This window comes from Oryzias melastigma, linkage group LG13 (assembly GCF_002922805.2).
Source record: "Oryzias melastigma strain HK-1 linkage group LG13, ASM292280v2, whole genome shotgun sequence".
Taxonomy (NCBI): Eukaryota; Metazoa; Chordata; class Actinopteri; order Beloniformes; family Adrianichthyidae; genus Oryzias; species Oryzias melastigma.
Genome location: NC_050524.1, coordinates 27753367 through 27771126, shown reverse-complemented (window position 1 = coordinate 27771126; position 17760 = coordinate 27753367). Strand labels below are relative to the sequence as shown.

At 36.2% G+C, this 17760-nt stretch overlaps 1 protein-coding gene across 7 annotated transcripts in view; it reads left to right on the top strand.

Moving 5' to 3' along the window:
• Window positions 1-17760, top strand: part of zbbx (zinc finger, B-box domain containing) — a 45753-nt gene that overhangs the window by 24911 nt on the left and 3082 nt on the right. For 2 of the 7 annotated variants that reach the window (XM_024277801.2, XM_024277800.2), the window contains exons 8-14: window positions 3659-3759; window positions 5127-5248; window positions 5444-5499; window positions 5729-5910; window positions 6796-7341; window positions 8399-8622; window positions 11293-11506. In XM_024277801.2, coding sequence (XP_024133569.1) covers window positions 3659-3759; window positions 5127-5248; window positions 5444-5499; window positions 5729-5910; window positions 6796-7341; window positions 8399-8622; window positions 11293-11506 — 1445 coding nt within the window. The remainder of the gene's footprint in view (window positions 1-3658; window positions 3760-5126; window positions 5249-5443; window positions 5500-5728; window positions 5911-6795; window positions 7342-8398; window positions 8623-11292; window positions 11507-17760) is intronic. The other 5 variants (XM_024277804.2, XM_024277803.2, XM_024277802.2 and 2 more) reach the window with 5 other exon arrangements.

Here is a 17760-nt window from a genome sequence, read left to right as displayed (position 1 = left end):
TCTGCTGTTTATGTTTGTTACCTTGATCGGTTTTTGTCAACGCTTTTTGTTACATGTTCTTGGACCAGTCCATGAAGTATAAATATTGCTGAAATGTTGAGTGGATTTTCTGCCTAGCATACAGACAAAGTCTCAGTTTATTTCTCAGTACTTATTTAACTATTTTATGCATACTCTTTTCAGGCATTTCTCAAACACATTAAACCTAAGTGACCATGTCTTACTGGGACACTTAAATGCTGTATTTTGGAGAAATTTAACCTTTCAAATTTTGTCCACGGATCAACATAGTTCACCTCATTGAGAATAGAGTGTCTGGTTGTTGAAATATATATATATATTTTCTTCAGTCAGGTGACTGATCACTGTCATCTTAATAATTTGGTCAACTTAGAAACTACCCTTGTTGCTTGAAAAAAAGGGAAGTAATTTAAACACTTTGTTTTATGCTATGGTAACATTTTCACAAACCACAATGTTCTTTAGTCAAACCAGTTTTCTATTTAAAACAATAGGATGCATTGTAAATGTTATACTAATTTGTAGGTGCATAACAATTGATCAATCTACTCGATTTATATTCCTACAATCCAACTAGATTGATCTGTCTGAGGCAATTTGTTAATCAAATTGACCTATATCAATGCAAAATTGCTTCAAAATTAAATAAATTGATTATAATTGATATTGAAAAATACTATTGGATTGAGGAACGGTAAGTTAATGTTACTACTACGTAAAGTGTCATTACAGTGGACAACACACGTGATTACAGAAAAAAAAAGATCAAACGATCATTACATTTCAGTGTGTGAAAACACTGAAGTTTACAGTCATGTGATCATACAGTGTGGTAGAATGTTCTAATAATGTTCCATTTGTATTATTTTGATGTGTAAAGACAACAGTGGGATTAACTTTATAAAAACTAAAATGTTTATTAATTTTTCATTAATTCTAGTTTTCTTGTTTGTTTTTACACATATTTCATTTACATTTGATTATCATACAACAAATACAAGGAATCTGGAAGATTTCACCGTTACTATTCAGAATTGATCTCAGAGTCACAGTAGTTGAATTTTTGGCAAAAGACATCCTATATCGATTTTAGGTCAGTGGATTTAATTGTATCATTCAAAACTAACCAATATCCACTATGAATTGTATTGGCAACCACAAATTATGACATTAATTGAAATGTTGTTAAAATGAATCATTACATTTGCCTTCACCTTATTTTCTTATCTTTTTTTTTGTAATTTGGGTTATTTTTTTCTTAAGATGCACATGAAAACCTTTTAAGCCAGTTTAAGAGATCACCATCAGATATTGACCAAGTTATTAATGACTATTCTAAAGCGCGGTAAAGTATAATGTTTTTTTTCTTGACTTTACGCTAAAATAAAAGAGCCAGAACTTGTTAATCTAAATAAAACTTTTGTGATTCAAAAGGACTGCTGGCTCTTAATATGGTGATGATGATGAAAAAAATGGTCCTAACAAGGTGACAAATACAATACCTGCTCACGTCGCTGTTACCACTAAAGATTCCTCTGCTGCTTTTTCATAGTTATCCTACATAAGTCACTAGTGTAAAAGCAATTTCTTTGCACTTATTGTGTAGTACTCTGCCTGGAGGTTTGGCTTCAGCAGGTTCCATTATTACAACCTTTATTTAAGCACCTCCTTTTGGGCAGAGTTGTTCACTGGAGAGCACGTCGGTGGAACAGGGAGCAAAGTGCAAAATTAGGCCCTCTCACTCCCTAAGCAGGAATGCTCCAGTCCCCAGATGGAGCTGCCTTTAACTGTGGAATAGAGCAGAGAGCTAATCTGGAGTGCAATAAGCCCGCAGCAGTGATGGTGGCAGAGCTTAATGGGGAAACAGAGAGACTTGTTGGCTGGCAGGAAGGAAAAACGAAAGGCTGAATTTTAACAAGCTTCAATAATAATTGGAAAAGGAGTGGAGAATGTGGAAGAAGGGATGTTTCAAGAATTTGCCAGGAGTGTTCAGATATTGGAGTCGCAAACTTTATCACCCAATCTGATCTGTGGGTTGCCGGAAGGTTGTAGGGAGTCACTTACAGACTCAGTCAGTATTAGCCAGATGTTTAGGACTTGCTGAGCAGTTTGGACAGGTGACTTGGGCCACCGATGAGAACTTGGACTTGAGAGTTGAACTTAAGTCACAATTAAACCTCATAGGTAAAGGTTTGAATCCTGTAAATCAGGGGTGTCAAACTCAATCGCACAAGGGGCCAAAATCCAAAACACACCTTAAGTCGCGGGCCAAACAGGATAAACATTTATTGAACACTTTAAAACTACATTTTTAAAACTTTAAAACTGTAACTTTTTAGCATAACTATGAGCTAGACATATACAGCATTCACACTAGCATTACCTGCGATAATGCTAGTATGAATGCTGTAAGCTGAATTTGGCCGCTGAAAATGCTAGTGCTGATAGCTGAAGATGCTGAAGGTGATAGCTCGCTAAAATATTAGCTAAGTGCCAAATTAGACAAAAAAAATAAAAAATAAAAAACTAGGTTAGCCAAAACGGCTCGCATGTAGCTGAAATATTAGCTAAACTCTAAAATAGCCTGAAAAAACTGGGAAAAAAAAAACCCTAAAACATTACACAAAGATAGCAGAATGTCAATTTTTAAAACTTTATAACCGTAACTTTAGCTTATTTATGAACAATAATAACGCTGGAATATTAGTCCAGAATAAATCAACTTAAACCATAAATAACTTTCAATATTTGACCCTCCATAAAAATATAGTTTTTCAAAATTGTACAAGTTAGAAATCAGCGCAAGATAAAATTACCTGGAGGGCTGGATCTGGCCTCTGGACCTTAGCTTTGACACATGTGATGTAAACAGTATTAATTTGTTTTCTCACATTTTTTTTAGCTCCAGGACATCACTGTCAGGTCTAAAAAAAAGTTTCTTTACAATGCTTTTGCTTCTGTAATGAACACTAAGTGCCTTTCATTCTGTTCTAAGAAGTTCTTTAAAATTGGTTTTAACTATACGTTTTGAGCATCGAGACTTGACTTGGACTTGCAAAAAGGGACTTTTGAGCTTTGTTGAACCGTCCGCTTGTCATTCTTGGGAGGACCAGAAGTAATGCAGCATTGACCGAGGTAAAGGATTGATAGACTTCTGTGAAAAGGCGAGGCAGGCCTCTACAGGCGTACATTTGATTGATGCAGCAGTCAGAAACTGTTTGTGTTAAAAGTACAAGAAAATCCTGGAATGGTTACAGCAAAGGTTAAAACACCACAGACTGTGACTTGTTGCAGGAAATTTTAACTCATTAAAACAGGTGATTGAGTTGACCTAGTGGAAAATGTCCATAGAAAAAGATTTATTTGAAAAGTTTTCTTTTCCTTAGAGACCCACTCCAATGAAAATGGTGTTTTTTGTGTTTTTAACATGTTCTTGTAGCATTTTTCTCTTGATGGAGGACATATCTCAAATAATGTAATACTAAAACTGTGTTTTTGAGTATTTCTAGCTTAGGAGCAAACAAAAACTGTAAAAATGTATAGTTGGAGTGGGACTTGAAATTGTTAATTTTTTTAAAGAGCATGAATTTTAAAATTGAATATGATTTACTTACAAATATGTTTTTTGTATTTGCAGGACACCAATTGAAAATCAAAGTCTGTCACCAAATGTTGGAGCTGATTTAAAATATCTACCTGAAGAAGATACACAGGAAGTCGCTGCATGCACCTTCACAGGTATAACACACATGAAACAATTATTTATATCTTCATGTTTGTATTTTTTTACTTGAGAACTTAACTCTCTTCTCTGTAAGTTTCCTAGAACTCACAGTCCAGGCACTTCAGGAAAACAAACATGGAGCAGAAACCTGCAGAAGTACACATTTCCAAACACAGCGTTCTCAGATAGACAAACATAAAACTGCAGAATCTTGTTCTCTCAGTGGGTCAGACATATCAGTGCTTGCACATCCGTCCGTGGCAATGTGACGGGTAATCACTTGCTGTGATTGTGTGGGCAGAAAGCTGTTAGAGGTGGCTAAAGCCTGACAGGGTTAGGTATGGGGCATTCAAAAGGAGTATGAAGTTCAGGCTGCACTCTCCAGCTTTGCTATCTGGGACTCATCAGTCAGTAGTGTGTTCTTGTTTTTTTTTTATTTATTTTTTGCTCCCATAGCTGGGGCTGCAAAAGGGATGGGTGGACCTGGATTAGTTTTCTCCTTCAAAACCTCTTGACCTAGGAACTGATAACTGACTCTCATCACTAGACAAACTCATCCTGACTGTTGCAATCTGCAGGTTCTTGCCTTGAATTTGTTCCCACCATGTTGATCTTTCTTACTCTCAGTAAAGTAAAATACTGTTAATATCTATTCATTGATGTCTTCTACAGTGGATGTTTGCGTTTGGGGTTCTTATTTTAACTCAATTTAGATACCCTGAAACTCCTGATGTGTTTTAAGCTTTTTCAGAGGTATAGGGGTTGACCCGTATGGCTGCTGTGGGCTTGACCCCTCCTCCCTCATGTTCCATACAGGAAGTACCCACAGGCTCCAAGAAACCAAAATAACCTTAGACTTCTTTAGAGAAGTAAACAGTTATTACTTAGTCAGAATAACCGTTCATGATCTGATATATTTTTCTTAACATATTATTTTTTTAAATATATTTTTTCTTCATTGCAAGTTATTCAAGTTATAAACTGACCAATCAAATGCCTCAGTAAAAGAATGTGGTTAATTGTTAATAAAAGACCAAATATTTAGACATTTTCAATAGCATTTATTTTCAGAATACAAGCGTATGTGAGGAAAACTTTTTTTTTTTGGGTTATATTGAATTATTTTCTGAACTCAGTCCCTCATTTCTGTTTCCTACTATAAAAGCTTACAATCCATGATTGCTGCTTCTGCACTTTTCAAAATGTCTCTCCTCTTCTGTATTTAAATAGTCATTCAGTTTCATGTGTTCTTCAATAATTGACTTTAAAAATGAATTTAATAAGCTTATGGGGATAATCTTGAAAAGAATTCAATTACTTTTATGTCACGTTGCCCTCTTTTAAACTGATACCGGTTTCATTTATGCGATCTCATTCACAGCAGAGGAAGAGGATCTTCATCTCTATTATGCATCACTGTTTGCTCCCCCTGACAGCAGCAGCGGGACAAAGCCGCAGATTGTTGCACCTGAACCGTGCTTTGTCATACAAGTCTTGGATGAGGTGAAAATTTGAATGTGTTTTATATGAAAGGATTTTACTTAAACTTCTATTACAAACATAGACAATGCCAGCAGGGAGGGGTAACACATGTAAACTTGCACATGTTGTCAAAGCTTAAGTGATTTTTTTCCCTCCAGCATTGTGTTAATTTTGCTGACTTGTTTGCTGACAATCTCTATTTTATTATTTTTCCAGACAAGCATAGACACGACTGGAGAACATGCTCAAGAGCAGAAGACCGAGAATAGAATGCAAGTAATAAATAAAATAGCAAGGATTTAAAATCTGTCAATACATTTTGATTGTTTGATTGAGTCTTACCAAAACATGAATGCAATTTTCTGCTGAGAAAATGCTTACCCTACTTTTCCATTTTTTTCATTGGTTTTAATAAGAGAATAGACTTTTGTAGGGGGCACTTCTGTGTTAGTTGCACAGAGGCTGAGCGTAGACAACTGAGTTATATGCTTTTCTCAACAGGGTTTCACTGGTTCATCAGATCTCTGAGACAGAGAAAAGTTTGGATTCCAGAACTGCTCAGTCAGGTTCCTCCAGAGCCAAACACTCTTCTTCCTTTGCAAAACAGCCACCCAAACAGTCCGTCACACCAACACAACAGAAAGCAGGAAGGAACCTGAAGCCTTCACAAATGCAGGATACGGGTAAGAAGTGCATCATCAGTATTTTTTATTAAGTACAGAAAACAATTTTCTTAGAGATTTATCTTTAAGTAATAAGAGCTTTTGGGTTTGAGTACAAATACACCTGTTGAGAAATATTGATTTGATCATTTCTGTCATATGAGAACAGGATTTAAGATGAGATAAGATCAGATGAGAAGCTGAATGACTCTAATGAGCTCCGGTAAAGTCCAACAGAAGCCCACACTCCTGAGACACATTATTTTAAGTGAATCAATCAAAGGATCTGTTAAAAACCCACTCACTCCGTTTGCTCTCCTACTGTTCTCAAAAGCTCCAAAGGTAACTGTTAACGTTCCTGCAATCATCCCACTCACAGCTTGTGGCCTTTGGTTCCTGATTAATCCTTACATAATTCCACTTTTCATCCATCCATCCATCCATCCATCCTCACTTTATTCCGTATAGGGTCACAGGGGTTGCTGGGGCCTATATCACACTGTGTGTTGGGGTGATTTTTGTGCCACCATATTGCAAACAAGAGTCACAATTTTGGGATCCGAATTTACTAAATTGCAAAAACAATACAATGTTTTAAGAATAAATATAAATATTTGCTATCAAAAACTTTTTTTTTTTGCTTTCAAAAAATATTTTTGTGTTTTCAGCTCAAATGTTTTCAGATGTGTTGTCTCTCATCTCGCTTCCTTCCTATCTTTGATTTTGCATTATACATTTTTAATAATATTTTTATTTACATTTAATATTCTAATTAGCAAATTATTAAGTTTTATTCTTCAAACTTTACATTCGGTTTGCAATTCAGGAAATTTTGGTCTCAAAACTGTGACTCTTATTTGCGATATGGAGGCACAAAAATCCCTCCATAATTTTTGTTTCTTCCAGCTCCTAAGTACAGCAGGTCACACATCTCAGAAGAACATCTTCCACCTCTGACACCAGGACCTTTTCCCCTAAGATCTACTTTCACAATCTCACCACCAAGATCCACCGAGTCTACCTTGTTGCCCAACATCAATTTCCCACCCCAACAGACAAAATCTGAGTCTTCCTTCTTCCAAGAAGCAGCCGCTACTGCAAAGCTTTTGGAAGCAGCAAGAGACAACCTTACGTCCCCAAACGGGGGACCAGGAAATCAACTTTTGGAAGATCAATTCACACTTGGGTCCTTCATGCCTACCAGAGTACACCCAACTCTCACTACCCCAGAACCAGTTCTATCACTGAGTGATCCTGTACCATGTCAGTTCCCCATAAAACTCCTCAGTAGGTCCATCACTAGATGTGAAGAGTCTCCTGTTTTTACATCATCTACCCACATTTCTTGTGCCTTAAAAACAAATCAGTCAAAACAGAATACAGAGTGCATCGTATCACATCTCTCAAAAATCAACACTGTCAAAATGGAGGAAGACTTGGAACTGTCAGCAGGTAAGCTGATGTCTGTGTTAGTCAATGTCCATGTGCCTTTATTCTGTTTATATGTCAACAAAATCATTATTTAAAATCTAATTTAAAATGTTTGTCATGAAATACTAACCAGAGTTATTAATATTTACTCTTCATAAAATATCTTTGATGCATTTAAAATACATAAACCAATTAAAAACAAGCATTTCTTTTATTTACATCCAGAGAGCTAATCAAATAAATAAATAAAACATTGAACAAAACCCTGGTATCAAAGAACGTTCATATTTCTTTCTTTGTAAACTTAAAAAAAAAAAAAAAAAACGATGACCGCTCGATAATTATCATTTAAAAACTGTGATTTTGAAATAGAACACTTCTTCTCCGCTCTCAGGCCACAGATCTATAAACTGTCAAAGTGGAATGCCTGTCTAATTATATTCACGGATGGGGTGTAGATGAAAATTTGCTAGCCCTACACATGCGGATTAGGGTCCTACTAGCCAGGTTAATAAGTGTTAGAAATAATTTTAAGTAAGCAGTGATGAGACAGTTATTATACTGTGGAAAAATGTGCTAGCAATTAACCAAAGCTTGGAGCATATTTACCTTTAACTGCCTTTTGAATGTTAGAAATTCTTAGAAATCTGGATGGTGGATGGGTTTTTGCAACAAATTTGGACTTGAGATAAAAATATATATATGAAACGGATTTAAAAAATAAATTTTCCCAACTTTACTTAATCTTCTCTTGCCTTATCCATGTTGTTTGTCTTTATTTAATTGTTTTATTTTTTAACTTGTCACCTCAAAGTTTCATCTGTTAAGAGAACTTAAGACACTTAAATGACACTACAGCAAACTATTGCTTTATTGGTTCAAATGGGGAAAAATAAGGACACTCTGTGTTTCTTGCTGGTCATTCTGACAGTTCAACATGGTTTGAACCACATAAATACTATTATGATGATAGTACATCAATATGTTAAGAAAAAGGTTTTGGCCGGAATAAATCACAACTCAATGTTGTTGTTTTTTTACGCTTGTGCGTGTTTTTCTGTGTTTGTGTCTTACAAAGACAGTGGAGATGAAATGTCCAGTGATAGCCTGAGTCTGGCTTTATTTGAAGAAGACTCCTCAGGCGAGGAAACACAGATCCAAGGACATTTAACAACAAAGAGACTGAAAGGAAAGCAGAGCTCTGCAAGTTGTTTTCAAGAAGACTCCTTTATTCCTGCAGAGCCTGAAAAAGAGAAGTATCTGCTTTCGGATAAGCCCGAACGACAGCCAGAACTACTCATGGTAACATACTGTTATATTTTTGATTTTTGAAATATTAGACCTTTTGATGGACTGCACTTGTTGTTGTTGGAGGAACAGCCTTCTCGTTTTCACTGAACATCATGGATTCAAAGTGCTATAGCCTTGCCACCTGTTGGTCTAAAATAAAATATTCCTTTCAAAAGCAAAGGTAAATGAATTTAAATAGTAAGAAAAGCACTATTTTGCTCAAAGCGTATGACTTAACCCTTTTTTTCATTTTTTTTAAATCACCTCAAAAAAGTCTTCCCTTCATTTCATAAAAGTTTTGTTTTTAGCTGCTTCTATAATCTGCTGGATAATATTTATGTCAATGAGGATTTTACATAATTTATCAGATATATTTATAGCTATGATGTTAAAGTCCCTCTCTAATATTTTTTGATCCATTTTAAAAGCATTCCCAATATCTTTTTAATGATAGAAAAAAACCCAAAAGACTAGCATTTTCTATTTATATACATTCACACCGCACAGAATTCACGCGGTAAAGGCGGACAGTTTCAATGTGAAGACACAGATGCAAATTGAGGCGATCTGAAGTCCAGCAGCGCAATTTGAGCAATGGGGGAGCCAGCCTCCCAATAGTTAGCGGAGCTCGCTCACTCGATATGCTGGCAGACAGAGAGCCGCTGCGGCGTGCGGGGACTGCCGACTCGGGCCTCCTGAACTTTGTGATATTTTTCTTATTTTCATTGAGACAGTAAAAAAAAAAAAGGTCCCTATATTTTATTTTTCCCGTTTTGGGTTAATGTGAGACATTGAGCAGTCAAACTCAGTCACAGAGACACAGACACACAGTGGAGTGGCTGTCATAGAAAACTCAACCCCCGGAGCAGGAGTGAACAGAATTAGCTCCCAGAATCTCAGAAAGATGTCATTAACCCAGACAAGTAGACGTGTAACCAATTTTTTTGTAGATCTCTTCACAATAAATAAGCCTGATTTCCCAACATCATTTGTGTCTTCCATACATTATAAGTGGGATATCCACAGACTCCGATCCATGTAGCCATCATGCTAAAAACATTAGTTGGTAGCTCCTCCCCCATGTGGCTGCGGCGTCAAGCTTAGGCAGGGACTGAGCAGTGAACATGCACCAAATTTGTTGCAGGAATCACGTTCATTGTGAAGGTACCATAAGACATCAGACATGAGTTGTGGGTGGAACTGTATAGAGTAAGCCTACCCCCTTCCCATAATTCATCTGTTTACATGCTCCTCCATTAGCTTACAGGCACCTTACATCCCCAACCTAACATCACAGGTGTAACAAAAATGCTGAACAATATTGGAGCAATCCAGTTGTACAGTTTTGAGCCAGATGCGAACTCAGACAAGAAAAAATAAGATTTTGTCCGTAAGTGGTAGCACCAGAATAGAGTGGAGCAAGAAACTTGTGACTCGCCGTAGTAACTTATACATCACAGTCACAAGCTTCTTCCAATGACATTTTCACATCTGCTCCTGATTCACAAAGATTTGTGTAAAGAAATACTCAGAAATGCATTTTTAAGCTTATTTTTTTATACATGTCCTCCATAATACGAAAATGCCACAAGAACATGCTAAAAACACAATTTCATCTGAGTTGGTCTTGAAAGCCACAAAAGAAGGAGTGGATTAAAACTGAGCTCTCTGAATGGCGTCAAATGACTTATTAGACCTTTAATCTAGTAAATCCTATGTAGTATGACAGAGGAATGAAAACATGAAAGAGTGGGGAGGATTATATCAAAAAAGCTGGAACAAAATGATAGTCATGATATTAAAGATGGTTGAAGCCCTTTTGATCTTCTTCATTCTTTACATCGATCTTTATCTCTTCCTCTTTGTACCTTCTGCTTTGCATTGTCAGGCAGTTGTTAACTAATTCATCAGCCATCAAATGCAAATCCGTTGGTCTTAACAAAGACACTTTTCCCCTTGTAGCATAGCGTCATTGTCTTTGGTCTCTTGCCATTGCTTTCTTTATTTTTTGCCTCGTCTTTCTCTTGTCTCTATCCATTCCTACGCCTTCCTCCTTTGGAGCAGCTCTATTCCCAAATGTTGTTCTCTCCCATATTCTCCAGGCTTATCTGCTCCATCCACAAGTTTATGCATTAAATCTAAACTAAACTGTTTTTTTTTCACTTCACTCCTGTCTCACTGAATGACACTTGCATGGGAGGAATAACTTGCACAACACACCATTGTAATGGGCTCTTAGTCGCTCCAAGGGTTAATTATAAATCAATTAATGAAGTGGAACAAAGAAAACATAGGCAAAGGGGAACAATCTCCTGTCACAGACACAGTTTTTTCAGCATGCGTTTACACACAGACATTGAAAAATGCATATTTGATACAATGTAGTGTATTAAACATTCATTCTTTTTCATTTAAATGAAAAAAAAAATATGGTAAACATTTCTGCCACCTATCTATTTTTCTGCTAGAATTTAATCCACTTCCACATTCTGTTTATGAAATCCCTATATTACTCGTGTTCTTACACGCCCTGATCACTTCCCTGCATTATCTATTTCCTCTTTTCCTTGTTCTGCCCTCCTGCTGTCTTTTATTGTGAAGCATTTGCACATTTGTTTTTGTATGTTTATACCATCCTAACATGACCTGCTTTCTGACTGTCTTAATTTTTCATCTCACCAGTCTTCCTTCCACTCCTCCTTCTCCTCCGTCCTTCCATCTGTTTCCATATCCCCTCAGGTGATGCAGAGCCAGAGTGTTGGGACTGGATCAGAGCACTTCTGTGATCTGAATGGGTTTTCGCCTTTAGGTTTGGATGTGGATACTTGTCACACCCATTCACCAGAGCATGCCTTCTGCGGCAGGCAGTCTTCACTGCATGACTTGAACCCAACAGGTTGGTTACAGAGGAAAAAACCTTTTGGTATGTGTTGTTGTGTGCTTGAATATTTATTTTCCGGTTTCAATACCTTTTGTCCGTTTGGATCATGTTTTCCCAAAAGCTTTATCGAAAAAAAACGCCACCGCTGTTTTTGAGCTTTAGGGAATTGGATTTTGAAGATTACTTCTGTGTCCAACCTAGACCTGACAATACTTTCCAATTTCCAGGCGCTATTCATATCATGAAGACCTCATAATAGGATTTTGAACAAATATGTAAAAATATAAAGTGAACAAGAGACTTGAAAATGAGTTTAAACCCTAAGGAGTCCTGTTTGCTTGGCGAAAAATGAGAAATGTGTGACAACACAATGTACTTTTTCATGGGTCTAAAGGGGCTTTGTGTCTCCCTGAACATGCGTTTGAATCTTCATACATATGTATTTGTATTACGTTCCCTAATTTTATTTACAACAGATAAACAAAGACCAATTTTTTATTGCTACTTTGGACAATCAGCACAGCTTTTATCCTGGATTACTTTAATCAAAACAGTCATAAACAGCACAATACAATAAGTTATGTTGGAGCTAATTCATTAGATTTAATACAAAGAAGAAGTAATGAATATTTTTAAAAAGTTTGAAAATGTTTTTCATTTCACATTTTTTGGTCAATATTCTGGTTCAACAATAACCAACATAAAAAAGATAAAATCACTGCTGTTTTTGATCATTTAGGAGCAAAACCTGAAAATGTTCTCCACAGTTTTCTATTCTCAAAGTTCTTCAATATTTGACGTTCTAAGCATTACATATTGGTGGAGAGCCCGCATGAAAAAAGTTTTTTTTTTTTTTCGCAGCAGAATCAGCTGATTCACATTGATTACCGGTACATGCCCTTTCAGCAGCGCAAGGCTGTGTTTCTTCAGAATAAGATGGAGTTTTATTAATTGCGTCAAATGTTGAAGAGTTGTTTAGAAGATGTGTTTACTTCTGGTGGCAGTACTGCGTCTCTTTGTTTTAGTTCGTAAACTTGAAATCCTACATTAGTTTGCATTTTAGAGCAAAAATACATCGTCCCCAGATAATATTTTGATCATATTTTACTACAATTTAAAACATTTAGTAAAGATCGCAAATTAGCAATCTTGGACGTCCCAAATATCCGTACTCGAATTTTTGGGAGCAGATCGCAAATACCCGAGCACCCAGATACTCGTTACAGCCGTAATACATACACATGTGTACACACATACATATATCTATTTATATACATACACATGTAAATGCCATCAAATCTACTCTTAGAAATAAAAATACAAATTTGCTTTTATACATACACATTTCAGCTTGAAAAGCATCTCAACATTCATGTTTTGCAGTTTTGACTTGCTCCCATTTTCCTTCTTCCACTGTGCAGTTTTACATGTATGTTAAGAATGCACATTTTTAAAATAGTTCTGATAATTGCAAAAAACTGTTTGTTTTTTAAGAGCAAAATATATTGAAAAGTATTTTTATTTTTCTTTATCATTTACAGTATAACCATTTATGTAAAGCACTTTGAATTGTCTCTGTACATGAAATGTGCTTTACAAATAAACTTGCCTTGCCTTGCCTATAACCATTAATACATATCCTGTTTGCTTGTCAAGGCTGATGTACATCTATGCCATAAATCCAACTCGGCCTGACCTCCTGGTTCTTAATGCAGCTTGTTCTCCTGTCTAAAGCTACTGAATATGTGCATTTTTAAACAGTAGTTCTTATTCTTGAATTTGTAAACATTTTTTAATCGTTGTTTTTCTTTTGCTCTAAAAGGCTCATCAGCGTTTTCCTTCATCCACCATTAAAGAGCGCCTTTTGATTGTTCTCGTGCCCGTGTTAAGTGAATGAGGTTGACAGTGAAATGGCTCCTACAAGGGCACTCCTACCCTGCTTCATGCAGCCAGAGGCTTGTCAAACGCTGCACCGTCTCTTCCACCATTGTTAAAGCTTCACAGATAATGAGAGAGAAAGGTTACAGATGAGAAATATCACCTTGACAACACTTCACACTCATTTTTGTTCCTCCATCATTCTCCTCTGTTTTTATCCTATGTCAAAGCAAGAGTGACATTCAGCAAGATCGTCAGTCTGTATACGCCATACCTCTTTACTGCTTTTTCTTGTACTCTTTAATGCTAATGAGAATACTGTCAAAAAACATATAGAAAGACATGTCTAACTGTAATTTTAGATGTGATAATTTAAGAAATAAATATGGTAAAAACCCTATTTTGAATCATCTGACACTGTACTGAAAAAGAAAAGTAATTATTTCTTTGCAGCTGTAAGAACTAGCTTACACAATTTCTTAATACGTCTTTAGATGCTGTTAAATTATTTAAAATAATAAGGCAGTTAATAAAATGGTTAATAAATGTTCCAAAATTAATTTATATAAATCTGAACATTATAATGCTAATATATGCTGTCTAAATTAAGTGTCATGAATAAAATATTATTTTTCTGAAGTAAAATGTGACATTTTCTGACCTACGTCCCTCTAATTCATATGAGGAGTTTCTTTTTAGGTAGCAGCCTCATGCCAAACTGTACTTTAAAGACACACAGTGCTGCGATTTGACAAGGCCAAACAAATCGGATGGTTCCTCAATGTATTTGAGTAAAACTAGCAGCACATTGACATTATTTGATCAGTGCCCTTTAGAATGCATTATTTATCAGAATGTTTCAACAGATTTTTATACGGAGAAACCTCGCTCTCCAATGACATCGCTTATATATTAATTGTTTTTCCATATCAATCTTTCTATATGTCAAAAGGCTTGTGTTGCGGTAACCACAATTAGTATGAAAGCCACAAAAAGTATGTTAATCTGGTGCTCTAAAAGGACACTGCAGTTGATCTGCAGCTCACACTAGAATGCAAAAAGACAGTTCCCTTGAACGTGGTGCTGTGGTGTGAAAAACAGCTCTGAGTGTGAACTCTGTCGCATAAATTCAGTCTCCTTGGACTGCATTTATAAACGGCACTCTGCTTGATCTTTGCCACAATAGTAAAGTTTTCTGTAAAATACATAAAAATGAGCTATGTGATTGTGTGGATATTTACATTGACTGACTTAACACTTTTTCATTCATATTAACACCTTTTGGGTTTCTAATAAAATAAAATAGACTATGGCGCTCCAACTTCTTTTGTGAGGACCATCTGGTAAAAGTCTTTGTAGGAAACCAATTCAATCACTTTTACAGATCTTATTCCCTATACTGTCAATAAAATAGATCACATGAGTCCTGTAAATGTGAATGATAAAAAGGGGCTTTGATTCTCAGTAACTTTATTTCGCTGGTCTCTAGTGGTTTATTTTCATTTTAAATGAGACTTTAAGGTCCCACTGCAACTATATATTTTTTTGTCGTGAAATCGTTCCTTATGATCTTTTAATTATAACGTTTTTAACCAAAATAGGAAAGCGTTCATTGTTTTTTAAGACATATTTTATGCTCAGCGGCAGTAATTTTGGGTGGGACTATTGACTCAGAGCAATGCAGTTTTAATCATACATTACTTTATATAGGTCCTCTGTAATGAGAAATATGCTAATTAAAAACACAAAAAAGACTATTTTCATTGGAGTGGGTCTTTAAGGATTGGTTGAAAAGTTTAAAGATATGTAAAGAAGAGCAGAGATTGGCTGTGAAAGATTGACACGATCCTATTGGCCAAGAGGAATGAGGATGATTGTGAGTAAAGGTGGATTTAACTGGCTGGGAAATTACAATTGACAGGACTTGGCAGTGTAAAGCCTGCAGATGTGAATGTGTGGACTTAACTAATATTCTTGTTGAAATTATACCAACAATATCCAGAAAAAAAAAATGGTTTCACTTCATTAGTTTTTTTCCATAAACGGGCAAGTTCCAAAGGATGCAGTGTTCAGGACCTAGGCTTTTAGATGATGTTTGTTCATGCAAAAGTTGAGAGAATGACCAGCAGAGCACCAGTACAGCCTGCATTTAAATACACTGTTCATTTTTTTCACTTAATCTTTTATACTCATCATTTTCTTGTACAGTTTCAGCAATATAGGAACACCCAACAAGCATTGTTCACACCTCAAACTAAATCAGATCAAACTTGATTTAAAAAGTACTTCTCATACTGCAGTAATGCTTTGGAAAGTGCTTTCCATACTTAAAGCAATGAAAAATAAAATTATAAATTACACAGAATGTCCTCAACTCTCCCCATCTTCTGAACCTAACATAAAGAAACTTAAAATGACATGAAAAAAGCCAAAACATACATACAAATAGAAACTTGTTCCATTCTCATCCTCACACATTCTAATACAAATTGGGGTTGCTGCTCACTTCATACACTCTTCTGCTAAAGTTATTTGATTTTACACAAAGCAAAGGATACATCCAGTAAGATAAATCAAATATGCTTTTATTATTATGGTTCAGTGAATCTACAAGCATATTTGCGTTATGTGTGCATATCTCAAATTGTTTTCACTGCATGCATCCCTCCTTCCAGGCTGCTTGGTTTGACAGATCAGGTGGTTGAGAGGCACTAAGTGGAGGTTTTGTGGCAGCTTAAAGACAGAGCCAGACGCAGAGGAGGAGGGGGAGAGAAGGAGGGCTGAAGGGGATAAAATAAGATTGAAAGACTGAAAGATTTAACACTGGAGCTGAAACTGGTTAGACAGCGAGCAGCATGAGGAATCAGTGTGCTGCAGACACACATGTAATGATCCACACCATCATAGCTGCTCAGCAGGAGCCTTGATGTGATTTACAGTGAGCACGTGGGGATGGATGTTCAATCTGATTCAATTTGATGTGGCTCGCAGTGGAGTGGGATGAGACGCCACTCGTTCCATTGACCGTTGAGACCAATTCTGTATCTCTCACCCTTTTTCTTTGATTTCAAAGCTGCCACCCGTCTCCCTTTTGCCTTCTTCTCTGCATCTTCTCTTATCTCCTTCTTACATGCACACCTTCTGTATGGGTTTTTATAAAAATGTCTGTCCTTACTATGTCCATCACTGCATGCTTACTGCATTACTTAGCAACACTGCTGATCAAAATTGGACACTTCACTAATCAAAACAAAAAAATGCTGTAAATTTTCTGTTAAAGGAAAAACACAAACATTGTTGAACATTATTAACCTAGTCAAAAAAAAAAAAAAAAAAAAAAAACCCTCCGTTCCTTGGCTTTTTATCCTGTGTAAAAACATTGTGAATTTAGGATTTCGTATCATCTATCCATCCTTTCTCTTAACCTGCTTAATCCCTTCAGGGTCATGGGGTTGCTGGAGCCTATCCCGTTACTGTTGGGTAACAGTGGGATACACCCAGGACAGGTTGTCAGTGTGTTGAGGGGCCACACAACCACACTCACACTCATTCACACTTAGGTTGTGTCCGAATCCCCCCTAATCACTATATAGTGCATCCACCATTTTCTAGTGCTGACCGAATTGACTAATTCCAAATCGATTGCACTAGAAATTTCCCAGAAGCCTTTGCAAAAAACTAGCGTAAATCGATGCTCACTAGATTAGTGGATTGCATTGCGGCCTAACAATTTCAAACAAAAAAATGTGTTTAAATGCAATATTTGAATAAACCATCCACATTTTCACTATCAGAACACAGTGGAGTTATAAATAAATGCAGTGAAATGTTCGTTTTTATTCGATTTTCACTTTGTGAATTTGGTGATGTCAAATGCACTGTTCAGAAAAACGAAAGTAGTGAGCATGGTGTCTGAATTACCTTTAAAATCCAGCGCACTATTTAGGGGTTGGGGCGGGGGGGGATTCGGACACAACCATAATGACAATTCAGAGTAACCATTTAACCTATGATACATAGAAAAAAACAAACAAACAAAAAAAACCATAAAACCCCCACAAATAAAAGAAAACAATTGGGATTTGGCCCAGAGTTTTCTCACCGTGAGGTGAGAGTGCTAACCATAACACCGCTATCCAGCCTACTTTCAAATCATGCTGTATTTTATTATTTATCATTTATTTGTATTCTGAGGTCTGCCTGTCCAGCTCTAAAAATCAAATTACATTCTGTGACAGTAAAACAAAAGGTTTATCACAGTTTTTTAGTGTCAGCTGGAAATCATCCCATTTGTAAAGAGCATAGAAGCACAACTGATGCTTGTCAAATTCAATGAAATAATCCACATGACATGTTGTAGAACATTAACTGGGCAGATGACAAAAAACTAG